Genomic DNA, 22,091 nt, shown 5'->3' on the forward strand with positions numbered 1-22,091 from the left:
TACAGTAGAAGCCATTCCGACGGTTAGCCAGGCGAGGATTCTGTTCAGGATGGGTGGGGGGTGCTCCTATAGGCAGTCAGGTTTCTCAGACCGGTCCATACAGCCGAAGCATCACCAGTAGAAAGGCTGTTCTTAAGCTTCTCACTGTAACTTCTCTTGGCTGCTTTGAGCTCCTTTGTTAGTTTCTTCCTGGCCTGCCTGTACCGCGCCCAATCTCCACTGCTGTGAGCTTCTTCTTTATCCCTGCGCAGGTTCCTGAGATGTGGAGTAAACCATGGCTTGTTATTCCCAAAGGTGCAGAATGTCTTGGCCTGCACACACATGTCCTCACAGAACCTGATGTATGATGTCACCACATCAGTTAGTTGGTTTAAGTCAGTGGCTGAAGTTTCAAAGACAGTCCAGTCTGTGCATTCAAAACAGGCCTGTAGCATCTGCTGTGATTCCTCAGTCCACTTCTTAACATTGTGAACTGAGGGTGTTGGACAAATTTATAAAAGTTATCATTGTTTAGTTTGAACAAGGTTTATGTTTTAAGTTCTACTCTAGTTAAAGATGATTCCTGTGATTGTTTTTAAGTGTGTAAAAGGGAGTGGAGAGTTAAGGAATGCGGTCTGGAGTGGATCACTCTCTGGGCATGACATGCTCATACCATATATGGGAATGACTACTTTTTATGTTGAAATCTCTGTAAGAATTGGCTAAACTAATGCCCGCTTTGTACTTGTAAGAATGTGAGTTGTAAATAAAAGGCTGGTGCACTGTTTAGCAGAGGACTGGCTCTCACCCTTGCAAGTCAAATATACTTGGTCCATCTTGTGTCTTATTTTGCACTGATCTGTAATTATCAGCATTTTAACTCTAACAGTGGGTTTGGAAGCTCTTAATATCTGCCTGTAGGTTGGGATGAGGTGGATGAGACAATGATCCGAAAGTCCCAGAGCAGCCTTGGTAACAGCATGATATGAGTCCTTTAAAGTTGTGTTTTTGTCTGTGGTGGGACATATGCTGTCTGTATTTGGGGAGTTCATTGGAGAGGTTTGCACTGTTAAAATTTCCCTGTATTATGATCAAAGAGTCCGTGTATTTTTTCTCCACGTCTGTAATCAGCTCAGCGAGATGTTTATCAGCAGCAGAAGTGCAGCCATGCGGTGGAAAATATGAGCCAATTATTATAAACGAGGAAAAGTCTCGGTGAATAAAACGGTTTACAGTTTATGGAAAATGACTCCAGATCAGGACTACATGTTTTCCCCGGCACTTTTATGTCTCTGCACCAACCTTTGTTTATATAAAAGCAGATTCTGCCTCCTCGACTCTTCCCCGATAGCTCCTCGCTGGGATCCGCTCTGAACAGCTGGAAGCCCGGCAACAGCAGAGCGCGGTCCGGGATGTTTTCACTCAGCCATGTCTCGGTAAAGCAGAGAACCGCTGATACGTGGAGGTCCATGTTTTTACTGGTGAGAAGAAGCAGCTCGTCTATCTTGTTACTTAGAGAGCAGACATTTGCCAGATGGATTGAAGGCAGTGGTGTGCAAAGTCCTCTTTGGTGGAGCTTTACCAGCACGCCAGCGCGCTTTCCCCTCCAACACGTTCACCGCAGTATCCCATGGAGTGCCACGGCTCAACTCGTCAGAAGCTCAGTGAAGCTCAAATCGGTGAATGATGGAGAAAATAATCCCAAGAGAGGACTCTCTGATGTTGAGAAGTTCCTCTCTGCTGAATGAGACCACGGAATTGTGCCCTGAGACCACAGTACCGTGGCTTCAAAAACATAAAAACACACAAAATACACAAAGAAAGAGAGAGCGAATCTCCGAGGCTGCCATCGTCAGCGCCATCTTGAATATCATGATGAACAAAGTGACTTTTAACAGAAAACCCTTGACGCTGTTCAACAAGAGGCAACACTAGCTTGACCACAATCAAGTAAAGGATACAAAGCAGTGCTGTATAACAAAAGGCTGATGCAGTACGCTCAGCCAACAAGGAAACTACACTGTTGGTGTGCTCAATCTAAAGTTATGCTGCAGGACTCAACGATATTGCTCAGGACATGCTTTGGCTTAGCTCATCTGCATTGAGCTTACGCAGGTAGCCAGCCAGGACTCTCTGTAACCTGATTTGTTCATGATGCGACAAACAATTGTGTAAAAAGGGGGATTTAGGAGCCGCAATATAAAACTGAAAAAGTAGAAGTCCTACAGAGTACAGCGTACAGTGAAAGAGGCCAAAGACTGGAGGAGCTGGAGTTTTACCAGTTTGAGGCTAGCAAGAGCAACCGCTGATTAACAGAAGATTATGATGTAAGTGGTTCAATCCATAAGGTAAATTGCTCCACTGCAAGGAAATATGCAAATTATGACAGCATCTAAGGGTGCAGTCTGAGAACCTGTGGGGATCAGCCAACTTGTGCCTTCACTTGCATCTTCTTCTCTGAACTGTTCTGATGTTAAAACATGAAAAAACGAACATAATAGGATCTGAGTTACTCGTCTGACATATTTGTTTTGACTCTGTGATCATAAGTTCCTGCATTATAATCTGATCTCTTTTGTTGGTTTGGTTGCCTTCTTTCAGCACAGGATCATGGTGGCACATTCAACTAGGCAGTGATTAGCACCAGCTAGAAGAAATGTCTTAATTTTATTGGATGTAACTGGTAGACTACATCAAGTATCAGGTAATGTGTGTAAAGGTTTTTCAAGGATTCATGTTATATAACTTGCTTTTACTACTCTGTTTTTCACAAACGTTCTCCTCTGCAGTGTCTGGGATGGGGTTTTATTTTAGCTGTTGAAAATTTGTTCTTAAAAATTTATTGTGGAAGGCATTATAGTCCACTTAATTTTCAACTCGGCCTATTGTCTGGATCTGCCATTTTGTTCTTTGTTTTTGTTAACTGTGCCGTTAAAGGTTTTACCTGTTCCTTTGATTAGTAGTTTCCTTTTGTTTAGTTAATATTTGCTTGTTGTGCTTGTTTACATGTCCTTAGATATAGTTCTTTCTAGAGTTACTATTTATGTTAGCTTATGTTTAGGTTTCTTTTCCCTGTTCCTCCCAATTAGTTTAGTGTTTGTTTCCCCTAGAGTTGTTTCTAGTTTAGTTTTCCCTCCTGTCTCTGCAATTCTTAGCTCCCGTTGCTATAGTAACTCCTTCCCTCAGTTCCCTGCAGCCTGGTCCACACATGTTACATGCTTCCTCTGACTACCTGCTTCCTTGTCTCATTGGTCCACACTCCACTTCCCTCAGTTTATAAGCTCTCTAGTTTTCATTATTCCCCGCTGGTTTGAGTGCTTGAATGATGTCAGGGGCTTAATTGCCCCTGGTAGGGTCTCCCATGGCAAAAGGCTCTAGGTGACGGGTCAGACAAAGAGCGGTTCAAGGCACCTTCATGAGGACTAGTAAATCGAGGCACCTGACGTTGCCTAGTATGGTGGAGCCGGGGTCCCACCCTGGAGCCAGCGCTGGGGTCGGGACTTGTTGGAGAGCGTCTGGTGGCTAGTTTGCTCCTCGCGGGACCCGGCCCGGCCAAGCCCGAACGAGAGACGCAAGGCCATCCCCCAATGGGCCCACCACCTGCAGGTGGAACCGTGATGGACTGCTGCAAAGAGGATTGGGCAGCGGACGAAGGTGGAGACCTCGGCGGCCCAATCCCCGGATGCTTAGGCTGGCTCTAGGGACGTGGAATGTCACCTAGCTGGGGGGGAAGGAGCCTAAGCTTGGGTGGGTTTGCTTGTTGCCCCCCAGGTGACCTGTCTCGTGTTGGGGTTTACCACAGTGGATGAGAGGATCGCATCCCTGCGCCTTTATCTTGGGGACAGGTCTCTGATTGTCGTTTCGGCCTACGGGCTGAGCGTTAGTGCAGAGTACCCAGTCTTCTTGGCATCCCTGTCTTGGGTGCTGGATAGTGCCCCTCCCAGGGACTCCATTATTCTGCTGGGGGACTTCAATGCCCGCGTGGGAAACGACATTGACACCTGCAGAGGCGTGATCGGGAGGAATGGCCTCCCCGATCTGAATCCGAGTGGTGTTTTGTTATTGGACTTGTGTGCTAGTCACGGATTGTCTATAATGATTACCATGTTCAAGCATAAGGGTGTCCATCAGTGCACTTGGCACCAGGACACCCTAGGTAAGAGGTCCATGATCGACTTTGCGGTCGTGTGATCAAACCGCCGGCCACATGTTTTGGACACTCGGGTGAAGAGAGGGGCTGAGCTGTCCACTGATCACCACCTGGTGATGAGTTGGATCTGCTGGAGGAGGAGAAAGCCGGACAGACTTGGCAGGCCCAAGCACATAGTGATGGTCTGCTGGGAACGTCTGGCAGAGCCCTTGGCCAGGGATGTATTCAACTCCCACACCTGGGAGAGCTTTGACCAGATTCCGGGGGATGTTGGAGACATAGAGTCCGAGTGGACCATGTTCTCTGCATCTATTGTCGATGCTGCTGACCTTAGAAACGGTGGTGGACACCGGCAGTAAGGGACGCTGTCAAGCTGAACAAGGAGTCCTATCAGATGTGGTTGGCTTGTGGGACTCCTGAGGCGGCTGACAGGTATCGTGAGGCCAAGCGTGCCGCGGCCCGGAATGTGGCAGAGGCAAAAGCTCAGGCCTGGGAGGAGATCGATGAGGCCATGGAGAAGGACTACCGATCGGCCTCGAAGCGATTCTGGCAAACCGTCCAACACCTCAGGAGGGGGAAGCAGTGCTTCAACAATACTGTTTACAGTGGGGGTCGGAGGCTGCTGAACACGACTGGGGACATGATTGAACAGTGGAAGGAGTACTTTGAGGATCTCCTCAATCCTACCATCATGCATTCCCTGATGGAAACAGCGGCTGGGGGCTGGGCGTTAAAAAGCTCTATGGTGGCAGGGCTTCGGGGGTGGATGAGATCCGCCCTAAGTACATCAAGTCTCTGGATGTTGTGAAGCTGTCATGGTTGACACACCTCTTACATTGAGTGGCGATTGGGGACAGTGGCTCTGGACTGGCAGACTGGGGTGGTGGTCCCCCTTCATAAGAAGGGTGACCGGAGGGTGTGTTCCAACTACAGGGGGATCACACTCCTCAGCCTCCCTGGTAAGGCCTACGCCAGGGTATTGGAGAGGAGAGTCCGGCCGATAGTCGAACCTCGGCTTCAGGAGGAGCAGTGTGGTTTTCGTTCTGACCGTGCAACACTGGACCAGCTCTATACCCTCTATGGGGTACCCGAGGGTTCATGGGAGTTTGCCCAACCGGTCCACATGTGTTTTGTGGACCTAGAGAAAGCATTAAACTGTGTGCCTCGTGATGCCCTGTAGGGGTGCTCCAGGAGTATGGAATCGGGGGACCTTTAGGGGCCATCCAGTCTCTGTACAAGTGGAGCAGGAGTTTGGTCCGCATTGCCAGCACTAAGTCGGACCTGTTCCTGGTGCATGTTGGATTTGTATGTGTAGCCACGGGCCGGAGGGGGTCTGGTTTGGGGACCAGTGGATTTCGTCTCTTCTTTTTGCAGATGACGTGGTCCTGCTGGCCCCCTCTAGCCAAGACCTTACAGCATGTGCTGGTGCGGTTCGCAGCCCAGTGTGAAGCGGCTGGGATGAAGATCAGCTCCTCCAAGTCCGAGGCCATGGTTCTCGACCAAAAAAGGGTGGCTTGTCCTCTTCAGGTTGGAGCGCAGTTCCTGCCTCAAGTGGAGGAGTTCAAGTATCTCGGGGTCTCGTTCACGAGTGAGGGAAGCATGGAGCGGGAGATCGACAGACGGATCGGTGCAGCTTCCGCAGTAATGGGGGCACTCCGTTGTAGAAAAGAGAGAGCTGAGCCGAAAAGATAGGGTGAGGAGCTCGGCCATCTGGGAGGGGCTCTGTGTAGAGCCATTGCTCCTCCACATCGAGAGGAGCCAGTTGAGGTGGTTCGGGCATCTATACCAGATGCCTCCTGGACGGCTTCCTCGAGAGATGTTCCAGGCAAGTCCCACCGGGAAGAGGCTCAGGGGATGGCCCAGGACACGCTGGAGGAACTACAGTACAGACCAAAAGTTTGGACACATCTTCTCATTCAAAGAGTTGTCTTTATTTTCATGACTATGAATATTGTAGCTCACACTGAAGGCATCAAAACTATGAATTAACACATGTGGAATTATATACTGAACAAAAAAGTGTGAAACAACTGATAATATGTCTTATATTCTAGGTTCTTCAAAGTAGCCACCTTTTGCTTTGATTACTGCTCCACACACTCTTGGCATTCTGTTGATGAGCTTCAAGAGGTAGTCACCTGAAATGGTTTTCCAACAGTCTTGAAGGAGTTCCCAGAGATGCTTAGCACTTGTTGGCCCTTTTGCCTTCACTCTGCAGTTCAGTTCACCCCAAACCATCTCGATTGGGTTCAGGTCTGGTGATTGTGGAGGCCAGGTCATCTGGCACAGCACACCATCACTCTCCTTCTTGGTCAAATAGCCCGTATACAGCCTGGAGGTGAGTTTGGGGTCATTGTCCTGTTGAAAAATAAATGATGGTCCAACTAAATGCAAACCGGATGTAATAGCATGGCACCGCAAGATGCTATGGTAGCCATGCTGGTTCAGTAGGCCTTCAATTTGAATAAATCCCCAACAGTGTCACCAGCAAAGCACCCCCACACCATCACACCTCCTCCTCCATGCTTCATGGTGGGAACCAGGCATGTAGAGTCCATCCGTTCACCTCTTCTGCGCCGCACAAAGACACGGTGGTTGGAACCAAAGATCTCAAACTTGGTTTCCTAGCAGCTATTTTAACATGAAGGCCTGATTCACACAGTCTCCTCTTAACAGTTGTTCTAGAGATGTGTCTGCTGCTAGAACTCTGTGTGGCATTGACCTGTTCTCTAATCTAAGCTGCTGTTAACCTGTGATTTCTGAGGCTGGTTACTCGGATGAACTTATCGTCCGCAGCAGAGGTGACTCTTGGTCCTCCTTTCCTGGGGCGGTCCTCATGTGAGCCAGTTTCTTTGTAGCGCTTGATGGTTTTTGCGACTGCACTTGGGGACACTTTCAACGTTTTCCCAATTGTTCGGACTGACTGACCTTCATTTCTTAAAGTAATGATGTCCACTCATTTTTCTTTACTTAGCTGCTTTTTTCTTGCCTTGACAAATTCTAACAGTCTATTCAGTAGTACTGTATCCACCTCCTGCACAACACAACTGATGGTCCCAACCCCATTTATAAGGCTTGAAATCCCACTTATTAAACCTGACAGGGCACACCTGTGAAGTGAAAACCATTTCAGGAACCTCTCGAAGCTCATCAACTGAATGATGGGGAGGAGATCTATACCCTCTACGTGGTACCCAAGGGTTCATGGGAGTTTGCCCAACCGGTCCACATCCAGTGTGAAGCTAAAATATTCATAGTCATGAAAATAAAGACAACTCTTTGAATGAGAAGGTGTGTCCAAACTTTTGGTCTGTACTGTAAGTCTCTCGGCTGGCCTGGGAACGCCTTGGGCTCCCCCCGAAGGAGCTGTAGGAGGTGTCTAGGGAGAGGGACGTCTGGGTGTCACTGCTGAGTCTGCTGCCTCCGCGACACTGTCCCGGATAAAGTGGAAGACGACGAGTACAAGTACAACAAATAAAATAGTTATCCAAATTCAACACAAACTCCTACTTTTAAGGACTACTGCAGTCTCAAAATGATTCAAAGCCCAATATTATTGGATTCTGCAGCTTCACGCAGGCAAGATGGCGCCTGTGCTTGGCACGGTCGCTGCCTTTCTGCTATTTAGACGATGGAAACTCATTCTTGTGTTCTATGCTATCATATCAGCCCTAATGTCTAACAATCGAATTTTTGCTGCTATGATTTATGACCGCTCATCTCTGCTCCAAATTCTATTCTATTCTATCCCTCAAATTCTAATTCTATTCTATTCTAATTTCCCCTCGGGGATCAATAAAGTATCTTTGAATTGAAATCAAAGAGTCTATGGCGCACCTTTGTGATGATTGGAAAAGTGGTGGGAAACTCTTCCAACCACCAATCGTATGCTCTACGTCCTCGCCAGAATACTTTTTATTACTTAGGAAATGCGCAACAGGAAAGCCCAAGAAGAAATTTCGGAAAAAGATGTTGTAGGGCTGGCATCCAGGTACGGATGAGATGAGCATCCATGTCAAAGTTTTCCAACGGGACTGGAGGCGTTGCCGCTTTCTGCTGCCTGGTATCTCCAGACTGTGGCTGAAAACCCTGGCTCTTCTAACATGTTTTACTGTGTTTTAATTTATCGACCACCTGGTCCTGCTAGGATATTTTTAGAAGATTTTACTTACTTTTTATCTTCCATTATTAAGTTGGAAAAAGTATTAATTCTTTGGGATTTTAACATCCATATTAATGATACCTCTTCAAGCTCAGTAGCTGAACGTTTGTCAATATCTGATTCTTTTAACTTTGTCCACCATGTCTTTGGACCTACCCATATAAAAGGTCATACGTTGGATCTTGTATTTTCTTTGGGCCTGAATATTAACTATGTGTAGTTGGAGGATGTACACATAAGTGATCATAGTTGTGTCTCTTTTGACCTTAATATCAGCTCTAAGCAATTATTCCCTAAAATGGAAACTCAAAGACACATAACTGAGACTTCTGTTGAGAGTTTCTCTGTTATGATTAAAAATTCTCTGATCTCTGATGGAATTGACGTAAATAATCTTATCCAGTGCTTTAACAAAGAATGCTCCTCTATTTTGGATCAAGTAGCACCTATTACAACCAGTGCTATCTCTCAGGAAAAGGTATCCCACTGGATAAATGAGCCAATTCTAAACTTGAGGAGAATGTGCCGCATAGTTGAGCGATTATGGAAGAAAATCTAAACTTGAAGTACACAGGCTCTATCTTAGAGATCTAATTTCCTCCTTAAATGAAATAATGAAAAATGCCAGATTTGAATATTTCTCTAGACTCATATCAACAAATAAGAGAAATCCCAAAGTTTTGTTTGATACTATTAGAGCTATCCTGCCGCTGTACCAGTAAATGTGCACTCAAAAGCAGAAATCAACATATTTCTTAAATTGTTTGTTGATAAAAATTAAAGAAATTAACTCCAAAATCTCGCCAAAGCCATCTTGTTGTGCTGTCGAGGCACCCCATACTGTCACACTCGTCACTTTTAATAATATGGAGGCTCTTTTGGATAAAATTAAGCCCTCTTCCAGCCCCTCAGATGTTCTCCCCACCAAGCTTCATATCAGGGTCTTTGACACAGTGGTTCCTTGGGTTGTAAACTTGTTTAATGTTTCCTTTCTGACTGGAGTGGTCCCCAGCTTTTTTAAACATGCCATTGTGGAAATAAAGCTTAAAAAACCTAACTTGGATCCAATACTACATAGAATTTATAGGCCAATTTCTAAACTTCCTTTCATGTCAAAGCTTATTCAGAAGGCAGTTGCTGTCAAACTTACAACCTTTTGACACAGTTAATTATGCTATCCTCATAAACAGACTGAGGGACATGGTTGGGATGTCTGGGCCTGTTCTAAAGTGGTTCTCATCCTACATATCTGGTAGGTGTTTTAGTTTGTTTGCAAACCAAATTATGTCTGATTCTACTGAACTGCTACGTGAAGTTCCCCAGGGCTCCGTGCTGGGACCTATTCTGTTTTTACTTTACATTCTTCCTCTAGGTCAGATAATTCAAAAGTTTAACGATGTTTCTTATCATCTTTTTACCGATGACATTCGGCTGCTTAACCAACATTAAGCAGTGTTAAACAAGAACTACTTACAGCTAAATTCAGAAAAAACAGAAACCTTGATTATCATACCAGACAGTGCCATGTGTGAAATTAAACAATTGGTTGATCTAACACTCTCACAGAAAGGTATCCTCAAGAATTTAGGTGTCAGCTTTGATAAAGCCCTCTCTTTGGAGTATCATTTAAATCTAATTGTAAAGACCTGCTTTTTCCATTTGAGAAACATCTCCAAAGTTAGATCTATGGTTTCCCCTATTGAACTTGAGATGGTAATAAACGCTTTTGTCTCTACAGGACTGGATTATTGTAATGGTCTGTTTACTTGTTTTAATGAGAAGGGGCTGCAAGATTATTAACTCGCTTAAAAAGAAGGACCCATATAACCCATGTTTTAAAGTCACTGCACTGGCTGCCTATTAGATCGAGATTTCATTTTAAAATTCTAGTTCTAACTTTCAGAGCTTTACACGGTGAGGCTCCTTTATATATCTCTGATTTGATACAAAGATATAACTCCTGTCGCAGTTTAAGATCATCAAATCAAAATCTTTTAATGATTCCTCACATCCGTTTTATAACTCGAGGTGACCGCTCTTTCCAAGCTGTTGCTCCCAGGCTGTGGAATGCTCTGCCTACTTCCTTGCAAAGTTTGGTAGATGATTTTAAAAAGCAGCTAAAGAAATTTTGATATCAAGAATTTTTTAGTTAGACTTGAGCTTATGATATGCATTTATAATTGTACTGTGTTTTTATACTGTGCTGTATACTGCTTTATCCTTTTGTGTTATTCTGCTGTAAAGCCCTTTGTGACATCCTGTCTGTGAAAACGTGCTATACAAATAAATCTTACTTACTAACTTACTAAAGAATTCTTCATAACATCGCATTTGCAAATCGGGTGTGGTCTCAAGTCAGCTTTAGATAGAACGGTTTAAATCCCTGGATGATAATGTTTCACTGTATGTCAGAAATATGGTTTAGTCAAGAGAACTGTTCAAAAAGTTCCTAGGTCATTGCCTCACAAAAACAAGGAAAAGTAAACAAAAAAGATATCAAAGAGCGCGAATGTTCCTAAAGACACAGTAAGAAGCATAGCTTTTAGGTTTAAGTTAACCTGTTCAGCCCTAAGTATTTTAGAAGCAATGTCCGCCTGAAGTGACATAAATCAAGTATAGCTCCACAGTTATAATAAGAATCAGAATAAGCTTTATTGCCAAGTTTGTACAGACAAACAAGGGCCACTGCGCTGAAAATCTTCACCGCTACACTGAAATGTAGGCCGATACCTCACTTTTTATGAGCGTATCGGCCCTTTGACTGACATCTTGGCTCCCACATGTGGTTTTTATGTTGGTCTGGTCCTGCTTCCTTACACCCTATGCGGCCGCTATCTTCAAAGCTTTCTAAAATATATGTGTGTGTGTGTATAGATATAAAATATCTAATGTAATGTATCTAATGTGTATGCCTATATACACATACACCATTGACTTTACGATATAATATAATGTGAGATCTGTCGGAGTCTGGGAAATTCATGTATTGTTTTTTGCCTGCTGCTAACACTTACTCACCAGTAAATGCCGCCAAGATCCTCCAGTGTGGAGGGTAGCAGGTGTTCCTCATTTCCATTTACCTGAAGGAGTATAAGAAGGTGGAGCTATTAGCACTCCAGTGCCTGAGTGCTAACCTTTGTGGTAACTAATGGCCAAGCTATGAGTTTCTAGTCAAAGTTCAAAGTTACTTACCTTTTGTGTACTCCTTCCTAGGAAACTTCACCTGCAACCTCATCAGAGCATTCACTGCCTCCTTGGACAAACTCCCCACGTTCCGCAGCGGCATCAGGTCAACCCTCCCAGACTCCACATCATTCTCCCACTCCAACCACCTCTTCATCTAACAGTAAGCAAGAAACCCCAATCCAGTTTACAGTAATGCCCATCAGAGTTCTGAGTTCTTACCTGTCCTCCTTTACCGTACAGTGCTGTGCCTCCAGTCCCGGTTCCAGTTCCACATTACGTTCCCGAACAATAATAAAACTTGTTTAACTTTTCTCCTGCCTCCTGAGTGTCTATCTGCATGTGGGTCAAATCAATGAAGAAAACAATGACATAACACTCAGGCCAATCGGACCCAGCAGAGACACTCAGGAGGACTCTAGCCAAACACAGCCCCCAAATCCAATCACACGGATCCACACTCCACAGCTCGATCAGATGGCATTTCGCCTCCAACGCTTCCTGAACATCCGGATATCCCACACACCAGAGGGAGCAGCCGAGTCACCAGTTTCTTCACCGGTCTCACAACAGCTTCCGTACTCACCTGGCATCACTTCCCCAAACCCTGAAAAATTCTCTGGTGAGACAAGTAGTTGTGGAGTTTGTTACAATGTTCATTGGTGTTCAACCGCTCGTCTCAATCTTTCCCCCATAATGACGCTAAAATAGCGTTCATTTTAGGGTTGTTAACTGGAAAAGCGCTTCGTTTGGCAGAGGCTAGGTTTATATATTGTAATCAATTTGGTTGTACATTTGAAAAATTCATCCAAGAGTTTAAGCAAACCTTCTCATTAGATTTAGCTCAACGAGTGTGGCCCGTCACCTGATGCCACTCGAAAAGGGAAATAGACCGGTGTCTGAATTTTCCATTGAATTTCGTACTTTAGCAGCAGCTTCTAGTTGGAACTCATGTACTCTTAAATCAGCCTTTCCCCAGTCCCTAGATGAGCCCTTAAAAGATGACCTAGCTCTGGTAAATGAACCCAAGACATTGAATGAATATATCGCCCTGGCCACTCGGATGGATAAATGAATGAGGGAAAGAAGGCATTCAAAAATGGAACACGTGGTTGAAAAACCCCGTCCATCTGTCCCATTGCAACCACTACGTTCTCAGATGAATGTGAAACCCCCAGAACCTGCACCCATGCAGTTACGGTGTACGGTGTGTGAAAAACAGCAGCATAGGCAGTCTAACCAGTGCCTATATTGTGGATCACCAGATCATTTTGTGGTAGCCTGCCCAGTCCAGCCAAAAGAGAGAGCCCCAATCTTTAATGGGGGGGATGGTGAACCAAAAAAAAAACAAAAGGACCCTTAGACTAACCTTGCCAGCTACTCTCCTGTTCAACCAAGATCAGTTAAATCTATCTGCGCTCATAGACTCCGGATGTGAACGAAACCTCAATCCCTAGTACATCAAGCCAAAATCACCTTAGAACCCCTGGATCAAGTGCGAGGACTTGATGGAAAAATACTCCACCGAGTCACCCATCGCACCAAGCCTCATCATCTCTGGAAACCACCGTGAAAATATAAATGTCTTTGTTTTCCCCCTTTCTCAAAGCTCTTTGGTCTTAGGTTACCCTTGGCTGCACAAACACAACCCCCATCTAAACTGGTCAGAAGGTCGAATTGAATCATGGTCAACTAAATGCCATTCTCTCTGTTTACAGGCTGCTGCCTCACCCATCTCTGCCCTGGTTGATTCAGTGGAACCAGAACCTATAGACTTATCACAAGTCCCTGAGGAATATCTGGATCTAAGACAGTCAGTCATTTTCTACCGCTTCTTCCATAGTGGGTCGCGGGGAAGCTGGTGCCTATCTCCAGCAGTTTATGGGCGAGAGGCAGGGTCCACCCTGGACAGGTCGCCAGTCCATCACAGGGCAACACACAAACAACCATGCACACACTCATTCATACCCCTAAGGGGAAATTTAGAGTGACCAATTAACCTAACAGGCATGTCTTTGGACTGTGGGAGGAAGCCGAAGTACCCGGTGAGAACCCACGCATGCACGGGGAGGACATGCAAACTCCATGCAGAAAGACCCCGGCCGGGAATTGAACCTAGGACCTTCTTGCTGCAAGGCAACAGTGCAGGATCTAAGATAGGTATTTAGCAAATCTAAAGCTTTATCACTTCCCCCTCGTTCGTACGACTGCGCAATCGACCTTCCTGGGGCACCACTTCTGTCCAGTCGATTATAATATTTCTCGTCCAGAAAGACAAGACATGGATAAATATATCACAGAATCACTAGCCACAGGAATCATTTCAGTCTTCTTCTCCGTTAGGAGTGGGTTTTTTCTTCATGGGCAAGAAGGATGGTTCAGTTCGTCCCTTTATAGATTACAGAAGACTAAATTAGATCACAGTAAAAAACAAGTATCCTCTTCCCCTGTAATCTTCTGCATTTGAACCCATCCAAGAAGCTGCTATATTCACCAAACTAGATCTCCGCAACGTCTACCACCTAGTCCGAATATGCCAAGGAGATGAAAGGAAAACTACCTTTCAAGACCCCGCTTGAACATTTTGAATATCTGTTAATGCCATTCGGTCTCAGCAATGCTCCGGCAGTTTTCCAGGCATTGATTAATGATGTGTTAAGGGACTTTCTATATATTTTTGCATTCTTCTACCTTGATGATATTCTCATTTATTCCGGGAACATTTCAGAACACCAACGTCACATCCGCCTAGTTCTTCAATGTCTCCTTGAAATCAGACTTTTTGTCAAAGCAGAGAAATGCGAGTTTCACAAGCCATCAGTCACCTTCCGGGGTTTCATTTTAGAGGGTGGGCAGGTTCGCTCGGATCCTGAAAAAACCAAGGCTGTTCTCGAAGGGCCAACCCCAGATTTTCGCAAACAGCTTTAGCGATTTTTGGGATTCGCAAACTTCTACCGATGTTTCATAAGGAAATTCCACCTGATTGCAGCACCCCTAACTGCACTAACTTCTATCAGGCAACTATTCAAGTGGACTCCTGAAGCCGACATAGCCTTTTCACAACTTAAAGAAAGATTCTCACAGGCACCCATTCTTGTTCACCCCAAATCCCTCCAAACAGTTCACCCAGGAGGTGGATGCGTCAGACACAGGCGTAGAGGCGGTGTTAACACAATGTTCTGATTTGGTTGGCAAACTTCATCCATGTGCATTTTTCTTCCATAGATTGTCTCATGCAGAGTGCAACTATGATGTGGGAGACCGTGAACTCTTGGCCATGAAACTGGCCTTGGAGGAGTGGCGCCACTGGCTGGAGGGTGCAGTTCACCCAGTGCTGGTATGGACCGATCATAAAAATCATGCGATCCAATCTGCCAAACGTTTGAACTCCCGTCAAGCCCGCTGGTCTATGTTTTTCTCCCGGTTTAACCTGCCCATCTCATACAGACCTGGAGACAAAAACGTTAAGCCCGATGCCTTGTCTCATCACTATTCACCAGACAGTTTTGTTGGATGCAAAGGTATCAGTCACATCAGGTCACCACCCACAATCCAATGATCAAACCGAGCGCATGAACCAGGAACTTGAGTCAGCTCTTAGATGCCTCACATCCGTTAACCCTGGCAATCAGTAAGTAAAGGGGTAAATATTTACCTTGGGTGGAATACGCCAACAATGCTCACGTTTCCTCTGCCACAGTACTCTCACCATTTGAAATTTCACTAGGTTACCAGCCCCCTCTGTTTCCTGCCAATGAAAAGGATATAGCCGTCACCTCTGTTAATCATCACATTTGCCATTGTAAACAGGTCTGGCGATCAACCATCCAAGCACTCCATCGCACCGCCCAGCAAAACAAGCTATTCACAGACAGATAACATTCACCAGCTCCTCAGTACCAACCTGGACAGAAGGTTTGGCTATCCTCAAGAGGCATTCCCCTGAAATCCATGTCCAAGAAATTATCCTCCAGGTTCAATGGCCCTCACGAGATCGAGTCCATAGTCCCACCTCAGTCCGTCTTCGTCTCCCTGCCAACCTCCGCATTCATCCAACCTTTCATGTCTCCCAGTTAAAACCTGTTCTTACCAGCATTTTGTGCCCCCCAGCTGAGCCCCCTCCACCCGCCCAGGACTTCCAGGGGCATCCTGTCTACACGGCCCGAAGGATCGTAGACTGCCGTCGGCGGCGTAGGGGCTGACAATACCTTGTCAACTGGGATGGCTACGGTCCAGAGGACCGTACTTGGATCCCTAAGTCATTCATTTGGGACCCTTCCTTGATCACTGACTATCTTCCTTCTTTGCCTGATTCCTCTTCATCTCTGCGTCAGGAGGCGACCTTTGAGGGGGGTATGATGTCGGAGTCTGGAAGTTTCATGTATTTGTTGCCTGCTGCTAACACTTACTCACCACTAGATGCCGCCAAGATCCTCCGGTGTGGAGGGTAGCAGGTGTTCCTCATTTCCATTTACCTGGAGGAGTATAAGAAGGTGCAGCTGTCAACACTCCTGTGCCTGAGTGTTAACCTTTGTGGTAACTCTAATGGCCAAGCTATAAAATCTAAGTCTCTAGTCAAAGTTCAAAGTTACTTACCTTTTGTGTTCTCCTTCCTGGGAAACTTCAAGTCCCGGTTTCTAGTTTCTCTGACTCTCTGTTCTGGCTCCAAGTCCTCAGTTTGGATCCTGCCACAGCCAAATTATTCAAGCCTCAGAAGAAATCAATATTGGATTAAGCCCCGGCTGACAGCTCAAGACCTTCATCCCCTGGCAAGCGAACCCTGCTCACCCTCCACCAACTATTCAACTGAATCCTCATCAGGTAACTCCGTTTTCGAAACCAAGATCTGGATAAAGTTCAACTGTCAAATACTCACCTGCAACCTCATCAGAGCATTCATGGCCTCCTTGGACAAACTCCCCACGTTCCGCAGCAGCATCAAGTCAATCCTCCAACCACCTCTTCATCTAACAGTAAGCAAGAAACTCCAATCCAGATTACACTAATTTCCATCAGACTTCTGAGTTCTTACCTGTCCTCTTTCTCTGAATAGTGCTGTGCCTCCAGTCCCGGTTCCAGTTCCACATTACGTTCCCGAACAATAATAAAAGTTGTTTAACTTTTCTCCTGCCTCCTGAGTGTCTATCTGCATGTGGGTCAAATCAGTTAAGAAAACAATGACAAAATCAATCTAAGTTTGCATACTGTTGTTCTGAAACTCTGACTGTCAAGTGTTTATCAGAGCAACAGCCTGGGGGAAGAAACTGTTTCTGTTGAGGCTGGTTTTAGCAGACAGTACTCTGTAGTGCCGACCTGATGGTAAAAGCCTAAATAATTTTGTGCAGGGTGTGTGGGGTCTGCAGAGATTTAAGGTCTAAATGCAAACTTTTGGCCCCTGTGAAAAGGTAAGACATAAAAGAATATTCATTCTGTGTAACCACTAATGCAACTGTTACTATGCCTAATTTATTTGTGATTAAACAAAGAAAAAAATATTATTTTTTGAGCCTTGCCAAATCTTTTTACTAAATAAACATTGGAAAACACCATGAAAATCCTATTAAATGCTGAACTCCAACACGTACACCAATACTATCCAAATAGCACTCAGCTTAAAAACTATGTAAAAAGCCAAAGGGGTTTTGGGAGAGATGAATCAGAACTAGAATTTTATTAGCCTACAGTGAAGCACAGTGTTGGCTCAGTAATGCTCTGGGGCTGCTTTGCTTTCTCTGGCACTGGAAACCTGCAACATGTGGAGGATGGAAAAAATTATACTCTAAAGCTGAACAGTCAAAACTGGTTATTTTCTTTGGTCATTAAAAAAGCAGCTGACTGACATATGGTACAATTAGCATCTCTTTTGTTTGTAGGTTGCGAATGAGCCATGAAGACTTGTAGTGTCTATTAGGGGTGCCACTAATGATTATTATGTGCTATGTCGACAATTTTTTCGATTAATTGATTAAAAATTGGATAGCAAAAGATGCCTGATATAACATTTTTTACAGGATTTGTACCAGGTGAAGCTAAAGCTATGCCACTTGAGGAGGTCTGGATAGAGCATATTTATAGACACAAAGAAGGTTTTTCACCTTAAATGCAAAACGTATATGTTTATTTTTATGTTTATTTTTTTCTGTAACATTTCTAATGAATAAAGAAACTTGGGTTCTTTTTTTTAACTTATTTTTAATGATCACTGCAGTGAGGTCAAACAGTTCTTCATCCGGCAGGTGTTAAAACTTCTTCTAATCAGCTGCACAATGCCTATATACACTCACCGGCCACTTTATTAGGTACTCATGTCCAACTGCTCATTAACGCAAATTTCTAATCAGCCAATCACATGGCAGCAACTCAATGCATTTAGGCATGTAGGCATGGTTAAGATGATCTGCTGCTGTTCAAACCGAGCATCAGAATGGGGAAGATTAAATGACTTTGAACGAGGCATGGTTGTTGGTGCCAGACGGGCTGGTCTGAGTATTTCAGAAACTGCTGATCTACTGGGATTTTCACGCACTACCTTCTCTAGGGTTTACAGAGAATGGTCCAAAAAAGAGAAAAAATATCCAGTGAGCGGCAGTTCTGTGGGCGCAAATGCTTTGTTGATGCCAGAGGTCAGAGGAGAATAGCCAGACTGGTTCGAGCTGATAGAAAGGCAACAGTAACTCAAATAACCACTTGTTACAGCCAAGGCATGCAGAAGAGCATTTCTGAACGCACAACACGTCGAACCTTGAGGCAGATGGGCTACAGAAGCAGACGACCACACCGGCTGCCACTCCTGTCAGCTAAGAACAGGAAACTGAGGCTACAATTCGCACAGGCCCATCAAAAATGGACATTAGAAGATTGGAAAAACGTTGCCTGGTCTGATGAGTCTTGATTTCTGCTGCGATATTCAGATGGTAGGGTCAGAATTTGGCGTCAATAACATGAAAGCATAGATTGATCCTGCATTGTATCAACGGTTTAGGCTGGTGGTGGTGGTGTAATGGTGTGGGGGATATTTTCTTGGCACACTTTGGGCCCCTTAGTACCAATTGCGCATTGTGTCAAGGCCACAGCCTACCTGAATATTGTTGCTGACCATGTCCATCCCTTTATGACCACAGTGTACCCATCTTCTGATGGTTACTTCCAGCAGGATAACGCACCATGTCATAAAGCAGGAATCATCTCAGACTGGTTTCTTGAACATGACAATGAGTTCACTGTACTCTGGCCTCCACAGTCACCAGATCTCAATCCAAAAGAGCACCTTTGGGATGTGGTGGAATGGGAGATTTGCATCATGGATGTGCAGCCGACAAATCTGCAGCATCTGTGTGATGCTATCATGTCAATATGGACCAAACTCTCTGAGGAATGTTTCCAGTACCTCGTTGAATCTATGCCACGAAGGATTAAGGCAGATCTGAAGGCAAATGGGGATCCAACCCGGTACTTGCAAGGTGTACCTAATAAAGTGGCCAGTGAGTGTACGTTATGACTGATAGAAGGTGTGTCTGCCCTCTAGAGGTAGGAGTAATAAATACAGATATGACTACAGAGCCTTCATTCTCCTAGCAGGTACACGACTACCTGTCTTTATTTTTTAAAGAGTTAAACCACAAAAGACACACGAACTGCCAAGGAATGGATCCGTGACCCGTTTGCCAACAAACCAGGGGAATCCAGAGAGTCTATGCAAGAAGAGGATCAACTGCTGGAGAAAAGTACGTTTGAGACAACAACTCTCCCCGTGTTCTGGATTAAAGTCATGGCAGAATACCCTAAGATCGCCACAACAGCACTGAAAACCCTATTTCCATTTCCGACATCCTATCTGTGTGAAGCATGGTTTTCTGAAGCGACAGCAACCAAAACAAAATTACAGAGAACACTGGACATAAACAGCACACTTCGGGTGTCATTGTCACCCATTACGCCTAGATGGGATCATCTCGTTGCAGAGAAACAAGCTCAGGGTTTAGCGTTATGGCAAGTTGTATTTTGCATGCACTTTATATTTGTTTTTGTGGTGTATCTTATGTTGAAGGCATGTTTAACCTTTACTATTACGACCAGAGAGTGTAGGGCTGAAAGGCCGTTACTCATGTTACGATGTTGCCACGATGTTATGATGATGCTGCAAATAAAGTTGCAAACAAAGTGGATTTACATTTATTATAAGATTTAGAAAATACCAGTTGTTATGCCAGTTGTATCATTTAATTTTGATGTATTTATCACCCACACCTTAAAGGCCAGTCCGTGAAAAGATTGTCTGACATTAATCCCATCCGTGGCACAAAAAAGGGTTATTTTCCTGAATTATTGTTTTTAATTATATATTTTGATAAAAATTAATCAATAATCATAATCCTTGCATTATTTTGTTAAACATTGCTATAGTTCACATAATGATTGACATAAAAAACATAAAGATAAATACAAATCTTTAAACAGCTTCAATCTGTCTTTTAAAGGAAACATTTTTTATATGTATTTATATATAAATAGGTTTTGTTCATCTTTGTTATGGCCATGTGGGTAATATTTGTTAGATGTTAACGTTCCCATAGTTAAAAATATGAAGGTACACCATAGCATCTTCTGCAGGAATAAAGTTCTGAAATCCATGAGCTCACCTGAGGTTGATAACCAATGACGTTAATGCAGCGTGGGTCAACAAACGTGATAACACCATCCGAATTGTGACGTGAGAGGAACTCTGTTGGAACTGACAAGCCGTTCATATCCATGGAGACAGGAGAACTGGTTACCTAAGCAGGTGCACAGGACATAGTCAGGTCACATCATACAGCAATATAGAAAAGGACTTAGAAGGCCACAATGGATGTCCAAAGTCTTGTAATCTTCCATAATTTTACAGCTTTTTCCATTTTTTATTATAAAATTCATCATACTCAGCAGTTAGGTCCCTGTTGAAGATGACAAACTCATTTCGTTGAATTTTAGTATCATTTACAATAAGTTTTAGCAAACCCTTCAGCAGGAAAAAAATACAATCTAACTTCAAAAATAACTAAATGTTATGTAAAGTTTTGCAGGATCAAATAAGACAATAAGACAGTATTCCCCAGACTTAATAAAACAATAAGGTTCAATAATGAGTTGTTTAAGCTGCTGTCATGCCAATTCCTATCTTGCCATGTCTGCTGCTGTTTAAAAAGCAGGATTTGTGGGTGTTAACATGAGAAAATAAAGACAATTTTGTATAACATTAATTCCTGTCATATAGTTGAAGGTGTCTCACCTCTGTGCTTCTCTTTAGTGTGGTGCACCTGAACTGAGATCAGATGTGTCAAATTCACATTGTTCAACTGCATCAAGACTATGCAACTTTTATGTGATGTCAACATCACGTTGTTTTATAATATTCATAGTAAAAATGAACAAACCATCTGGGAATGAAATTCCAATGCTCTGTGAGTGCCCCCATAGGTTAGAGCTAACTTTTTCAGACAGAAAGTGATAATGATCTGTATGTTTATGCTACAATGTTAAATGTTTAAGAAGATGATGTAGGATTACTATTCTATGAGCTCATGTTTTCCGACACACTGACATGAAAGGTTGATACATAATAGTGTGACTGGAGTCATAGTTTCAGGCCAGATATAAAAGAAAGCTGCTGTGTAATGATGAGTTGGGAGTTGAGTCTGTCATTGTTGTGATTCAGCTGACACACACCTGCAGTCTCCCAATGGCAACCAGGCAGTACTTTCCTGTCTGACCCGCTTCTGTATCCTCCTCTGGTATGGTCATGCCTGTGTTACAAAGGGAAAGGAAGAGAGAAACGAGCAAAGTTTGAGGGCCACTGAACCCATTCAATAATAGATGCAACATTAGTTTTTATCTCTGCTGCAACGCATGCATAGAACAGACACCAGATAAATAATAATGAACAGAAGAGCAAAGTCAGAATTTTACAATAAACATCAGAGCACTAATGGGTTTTTCCTTCTTGTTTCTTTTCTTTCTTTGTTTAATTGAGTTCAGTGAGGTACTAATGAGTACTCAACATTTTACCTACTACAGACAGCTGTCAAAACTCAGTTTGCAGAACAAGGAAAGAGTCAGTCTATCTGTTGCTCAGAGCGGAGTCTGAAAACATCATCTGAAACAACTCCAAGTCAACATTTTCCAGACGTTTTAGTAAACCCTCCAGCAGGAAAAAAATACAACCTCACTTCAAAAACAACAAGATGTTATGTAACGTTTTGCAGGACCAAAGTGCAAACAGGGACTTTGGAATTGGAGGATGAGTTTGAAATATAAAAAAAAAAAGAAAAAAAAAGATTTCAGGCGGGCGACCGGGAGGTTGTCCAGAGGTGAAGCCCTAGGGGCTGACAGTGATAAAGACGAAGCCCTGGAGCCCCGGCACAGGAACCTGGAGCTCTATGACGCAGGAATCTCAGAGCTCAACGACGTCAGAGACACAAAATTGGAGGTCTGTAGCACTGGAAGTCTGGAGGTTGACAAGAGAACCGGAGAAACCCACAGAGAATCTGAAGGCCGACCAGAGAACTAGGGAAACCCACAGAGAATCTTGTCTGGAGGTCAACCAGGGGAATGGGAGAACCCATGAAGAGACATGTCTGG

At 44.1% G+C, this 22,091-nt stretch overlaps 1 protein-coding gene across 3 annotated transcripts in view; it reads right to left on the reverse strand.

Annotated features, from left to right (window-relative positions):
• Positions 1-22,091, reverse strand: part of arnt2 (aryl-hydrocarbon receptor nuclear translocator 2) — a 132,915-nt gene that overhangs the window by 34,976 nt on the left and 75,848 nt on the right. For all 3 annotated transcript variants that reach the window (XM_047363256.1, XM_047363257.1, XM_047363258.1), the window contains 2 exons: positions 21,180-21,256; positions 20,114-20,248 (listed from right to left, as the gene is read on the reverse strand). In XM_047363256.1, coding sequence (XP_047219212.1) covers positions 20,114-20,248; positions 21,180-21,256 — 212 coding nt within the window. The remainder of the gene's footprint in view (positions 1-20,113; positions 20,249-21,179; positions 21,257-22,091) is intronic.

This window comes from Girardinichthys multiradiatus, chromosome 4 (genome assembly GCF_021462225.1).
Source record: "Girardinichthys multiradiatus isolate DD_20200921_A chromosome 4, DD_fGirMul_XY1, whole genome shotgun sequence".
NCBI classification, from domain to species: domain Eukaryota; kingdom Metazoa; phylum Chordata; class Actinopteri; order Cyprinodontiformes; family Goodeidae; genus Girardinichthys; species Girardinichthys multiradiatus.